General features: G+C 51.0%; 1 protein-coding gene across 2 annotated transcripts in view; it reads right to left on the bottom strand.

Moving 5' to 3' along the window:
• Window positions 1-460: 460 nt before the first annotated feature.
• The window catches only part of SHOX (short stature homeobox), a 10,103-nt gene continuing 4,563 nt past the window's right edge, over window positions 461-6,000 (bottom strand). Inside the window, exons 3-6 of one of the 2 annotated variants that reach the window (XM_027675225.1) lie at window positions 2,414-2,471; window positions 2,236-2,324; window positions 563-822; window positions 461-483 (exon numbers count right to left, since the gene is read on the bottom strand). In XM_027675225.1, coding sequence (XP_027531026.1) covers window positions 577-822; window positions 2,236-2,324; window positions 2,414-2,471 — 393 coding nt within the window. In that variant the 3' untranslated portion in view covers window positions 461-483; window positions 563-576. Of the gene's footprint in view, window positions 484-562; window positions 823-1,328; window positions 1,413-2,235; window positions 2,325-2,413; window positions 2,472-6,000 lie in introns of those variants that run through there. The other variant, XM_027675226.1, reaches the window with a different exon arrangement.

Here is a 6,000-nt window from a genome sequence, read left to right on the forward strand (position 1 = left end):
CACATGCACAAGGTAGCAAAATTGACAGCAGCAGATGACGTTATGCCGGAGCGATCACTTTTGCCAGGGTCAAAAATCCAAAGTGTCCCCAATGTTCACAGATTAACATAATTTAGATTGTTTCCTTTCTTTTTTTTCTTTTCTCTTTTTGTGAATTTGTTTAAACTCTGTTTTCTTTCTCCTCCCACCTACTTTGTCCTCCGAGGAGTCTCTGACTCGTGGGTGCGTGTTTGCTGCGCGTGTGTGTGTGGATGTGTCCGCGGAGCGTCCCCACCGCGCCACGCGGCACGTCCGTGGCCGCCGAGTCCCTGGGGGCGAGCGGGCGAGGAAAGCGGCCGGAGGGCGCAGCCGCCGAGCGCTCGCAGACCTCGGGGAAGGGGGAAGAAACAAACAAAAAAACAAAATAAGAAAGAGAAGGCGGCAGGGAGGCCGGAGCGCTCGCTGCTCGCCCTGCGGCCGGGGAGGAGGAGTATGAGGAGGAGCAGGGGGGCAGAGCGGCGGTCCGTGCGGGTCACACACACGCCCGCCGCGGGCACCTGGGGCGGGGTGTGGGGAGAGGGGCTCGGGTGAAGCGTGTCAGAGCCCCAGGGCCTCGGCGTGCTTCCGGGCCTTCAGCCTCAGGTCGGCGATGCTGGAGTTCTTGCTGTTGCTCTTGGCGGCAGCGGCCACCACGGCGGCGGCGGAGGCGGACTCCGCCAGGGAGGCGATGGGCAGCCCGAAGGGCGGCGGCGGGAACATCAGGTAGGGCGCGTGGGCCGCCAGGTGCGGGTGCAGGTGCGGGTGCGCGTGGGCCACGCCCTCCAGCTGCAGCTGCGCCTGGACCTGGGCGGCGGCGGCGACAGAGACACGGCGTGAGCCCCGAGGCCATGGCAACGGGCACGCAGCCCCCCCACCCCACATCCCCTGCCCCGACCCTTCCCGAGAGCCCGGCGACTGAAAAGATCAACTTGTGAGCGGAGCCCCCCCGCAGTCAAGGCGGTAGACCTCCGCTCCGCACTCAAGCAGGGGCCCAGAGAGACGCTTAACCCTCCTGCTCATGGCTTTAAATAAATAAATAAATAGTAAGTATGCGGCCCAACGCCAACAAGTGTTAAATAACTAATTTTTTTTTTTAATTTTTTTCAGGCTTTTCTTTTTTTCCAAGGATGTTTATTTATACCTTGCTAAAACTCTTTGGCCATGGGTCCCTTCTATACCCGACTGGTGTTTGCTTTGGAGGTTTCTCGACCTACACAAACACATTGGGTTGACTGAGAGATTTCAGCTCCGGGTAGGTTCGAGGAGGAATGGGGGAGAGTTTATTTATGTATTTAATTATTTTCGTCCAAATATGTCTTTTAAAAATCAATACAATTAATCTGTCAGCTCCACGTGTCTCTGAGACGGAGAAGGTGGTGGAGGGTCCCTTTGGGCTGGGAAAAAAATCAATTTCCCGATTAATTGACCAGAAAAAAAAAAAAAAAAAAAAAAGAGAGAAAAGAGGGAGAGAGGGAGAGTTACAAGGGGCTAGAGGCGGGACGGAATTTCATCTCCCTCTCCCCGGTTTTCCCCAGGGGCCTTTCCCGGGGGGCTGCACCTCAGTAGGGCATGGACCTGGGCCCCGCAGTGGCGTCGGTACCTGCGCTCCACCCCTGCCCCTGTTCCAGCTGACCATCCACTGGCAGAGCATCTGGGAGCAGCCTCCCCGTCTCCGGGACGGCCTCGTCCACGGGAAAAGGGCAGATCTCAACAGCCCGCCTGGGACTGACTGAAGAGGAGAACGACAGCGCAAGGGTCCGCATAGTTTTTCTCCCTGATGGTTTCGCGCATGGGGTGGAAGACCCTTCTCCCGCAGCGCTATTCGGCTCTAGGCGGAGACCGAAGCCCCCCGGGCGGCTCGGGACTGAGCCGGTCCGTCCCCGCAGAGTGCGGGCGGGCTCGCCCGGGCGCTTCCCGCCCCGGGAAGGCGATGCGCCCCCGGGAGGCCAGTTCGGTGTGCGGGCCGAGAGGCCCTGAGCACCGGCGGCGCCTCCTGGGGCTGCGGGACCCCCGCGCTTGGCCTCCTACCCAGTCCCGAAGGGCGCTGAGCTCCCGAAAGCCGGGCGGAGGCTCCTTCACCAAGTTTTACAGCCTGTTTTAAATACGTGCCAACTTCTATATAAATGGCACTTGTAAACGTGTCCGGCTTACTCCCGTGCAAACGAAAGAGGGTCAGAGCTTGCTGGGGAAAAGTAAAATAAAACCGAAGCTAACTACCTGTTGGAAAGGCATCCTCAGGGCTCCCATATTCACATAAGGGGCTACTCTGCAGGCGTCTAAATGGCTGGCGGTTCCCAGGATCACACCTGCGGGGAGAGACAGGGCCGGGTGAGCAACGAAGGCGCCTCGGGATCCGCGGCCGACCACTCCCGGCAGGCCCGCACCCCTAACCCACCTTTGTGCATCTGGTTTTCCTGCTTTCGGCACTTTGCTCTCCTGTTCTGGAACCATACCTGTGAAAAGAAAACGCAAACAAAACCAAAACAACAACCAAAAATGGAGGTGCCCCAGGAAGCTGCTAAGGGAGCATTATCCCAGGGGCTAAGGATGGAGGGGCGAGGCGAGTGGCTCTGCACAACTTTACTGAGGTCTCTCCTCGGGAGCAGCAGAGGGGGAGAGCTCGGCCCCAGGTGGAGTGAACCCCTCTGAGTGCTGCAGGGGGGCTGTTCGGCGGCCGGGGATGGGGGGGCGGTCCCTGATCCTATGGTTGAACCTAGGAGGCGGGAAGCGCCCTCGCAGCCGGGGAGACCGGGAGCCGGCCGCTCCGCATCGAATCTCGGAGGCCCCCGTGTCCCCTGGACGGCCAGTGGCGGTCTTTGTGCCACCCGTCTGGAGCGAGGGGCCGCTCCCACAAACACTGAAAATGAGACTACACGCAGGACGGGTGGAACCCTCACTCCCTTCCTAGTTACACCTTAAGCACTCCGGAGAACTGCCAGCGTGGACAAGGTCAAACTCTAGGGTCTGGCCCCTAAGACACCGGACCTCCTGCTCTCTCCCAGACTGGGTCTAGAATGGATGATTTCCGTCAAGATGCGAGACACTGAGTTTGCACAAAAGGGTCCGAATCATTCCCCATTCCCCAAATGTTAAAAGAAAACAAAATTCGCTACTGCTGACTTCTTGACAGACAAGAGCAGCATCTTTTGCAGGCTGCGATGTAAAGAAGTGCTTATGTCCCTAAGCGAGAAACGCCTGTAATCCGATAATCCTGCCCCAATTCCAGCCGTTCTCACTCAAACAAGCGCAGAACTTGCAGTTGCCACTGCGCCTCCCGCTCCTCTTTTCCAGGGGCATTTCAGACCTTCATTACTTTTCCCCTTCCGCACTGCTTGGTTAGCAGCTCTCCCCGAAGCATCGTCAGAGGCACGGACCAAAATGTTTTGCGGACCCTTGTCTCTACACCAAAACTACCGAATATGGACAAACATTGACTTTCACCGCTGATAAAATCTTGTAGCTAAGTAAACACCTACAACCTTTGATGTTCTTGCACTTGCCAAGAGATCATACGGTTAATTAATACTAACTGCACTTCCTACATCAAATTTTCCCTTCAAGCTTTCTTCAATTGCCTTAATGATGGTCATTTACAACGGAGTAATTAGTGCAAAGAAAGGCTTCCGAAGGCATTAATTACCTCGGGTACCTCAGTGATTTTCTCAAGTAGGAATTGGCCTTCTCTGATTTAGAGCGCCATTCTTCCTGCCTAAGGTGTCCGTGCGGGGAGCGCACAGCGAGCGACTGTGGAGCGCCGCGGTTGCGGGCAGACCGATGGACGAACAGACCGACCCACCCAGCGGTCCCAATCCCTGACGGCTGTCGCCAGCGCAGCCCTCCCCGCGCTAACCGGGCATCACTGCCGCATCGCTGCCCTGTACAGCACAGCGCGGCGCAAGCTTATTTTTCCCTTCCAGCAATACGAAAATATCAACAAGATGCATCGATTCTCCTTTTAACCGGACCGTTAGGGATTTATATACATACATATATTTAAATATGAGAATGCAAAATATTATCAAGCTGCAGCGACAATAATACATTTTTTACAGTTGTAAATCCTTGCAGGAAATCTCCTTGTGTGTGTTCCCTCCCCCCCCCCCCCCGCCTCGCCAAAGCAGTGTAAATTGTCAGAAGGAATTTAAGCAGCGTTTAAACAACTTCTCTTGCAAATCATAACATCTTTCAAAACGAAATTATATTTAAATCTGGAAAACGAAGTGCCCTTTCCCTTCAGCTACGAAAAAATAAGGTTATGAAGAATAAAAGTGATGAATTAGCCACTGCGTTAAGCGATAATAAATCAGGCTTGGTGTGATTCACGATCAATTCCAATTAGTCATGAATATGCTAAGTAAAGCACAGTACACTGTTTTAGACAGTTATTTCTTCATTAAGGATCACTCAGTGATTTCTTTCACAAATGCTCTAATCTGATTTCCTTTTGATTTCCATTACAGACAGTGAATAATGACATTTAATTTAGCCCTGCACCATAAACCCAAAGATATTTGTTGTAATTGAATTACTGCCTGCTCCTCACTATGGTCTCATAACTTTCAATTATAACCCTGACAGCTGGGTGATATGAGTTTCCAGTACAACACTAAAAATAAAAGGTTAATAAGGACTAGCTATCATAGGAGCTTCAATTTATTTACAGCAAATTTCCACACTAAATTGAAACTATATCCTTTAGCAGCAAGGGACAAGAGGTTCAGATAGGAATTAGAGAACAATTCTGAAAGTATTGGAAAAAAACCCACCTTTTCCTTTTCCTCCTTTTTTTTCTGCTTCCATTTATTGATGGATATCAACTCTCTGCTTATTTCCTAATTAATTATCCATTTTTTCCTCTTTTCCTCTTTATTTTATTTACACTTTTATTTTTAGCCATGAAAACCCTTTTTATGAGATTATTAAATTCGTGGGAGTTATATTTCTCATAATCTCTTCCTGATTATTTTTTTTTTGTTTTGTTGTTGTTGTGGTGCTAAGATCTGTAAGCACTTGAAGCACCAATTTTCCTCTAACTATGAACATCCAGTTAAGGTGCTCCTCAGTAATAAAGTACTTGAAAGAAAGAGTGCAGAATTCAATTACAAGTAATTTATTTTTATAGAAACAGTACATCAAGGCCTTGGAAAGATATTACAGAGCCCAAGTAAGAAGACCCGGGAAGATGACATAAGAGTTGATGTCCCCTTCAGCAAAAGTTTAATCTTTTCATTAATTTATATGGTGTGGTTAGATCAATCTTCCAGGATAAAATCGGCCAGAAGCACCCTGAACCCCTGCAATATCCCCTGCAAGCTATCCTTCCTCAGGCATATGCCCGGCACCATCCCTCGCCCAGCTCGGTTTGTATTGAGAGACACACGAGCTGAGCGGAGAATAGAGCCTTCGGAAAAAAAAAAAAAAAAAAAAAAAAAGAAAACAACCTAGGAACTCCATTTAATTCTAGATATGCCTCCAGGAGACAGTTGTTTAAAGCGAGACGGTGGCTTGCTCGGGCAAAGGCTGGCTGAATGGTGTACTGTCTGTTTGCTTTCCACAGTTAAGGAGGGGGCCAAAGAGGTCCTGCTCCCCACTCCAGCTTGGGGCCATATTTCTTAACTTCCCGCTGTGTCCTGGGGGTTAGATCGGGCATAGAGGCCTTCACCTATGCCCATAGAGCCATACCCATGCCTATGTGTACCCACCCACACACACCTATAGGCAGATATACATATACATGGGCATATCTTATCTCCAGGGTGTGAAGGCGTTTTGTTCAGTGATGGGGTTGCCTTGGTGACCTTTTCTTGCGTTTGAGCTTGGTTTGTGTCTGTTAGGCCAAGCAAGAATTTTAACCAAGAAGAGATTTTCTTCACGTTTCTCCCTCTCTCTGCCTGCTCGGAGGGCCACAGGTTGATCTTACCAATTATTTCTAGATTGTTTTGTGGGGTTTTTTTAGGGGGTGGCTGTTTGGGTTTTTTTAAT

Source organism: Neopelma chrysocephalum, unplaced genomic scaffold (assembly GCF_003984885.1).
Source record: "Neopelma chrysocephalum unplaced genomic scaffold, ASM398488v2 Primary Assembly neopelma1_25, whole genome shotgun sequence".
NCBI lineage: Eukaryota > Metazoa > Chordata > Aves > Passeriformes > Pipridae > Neopelma > Neopelma chrysocephalum.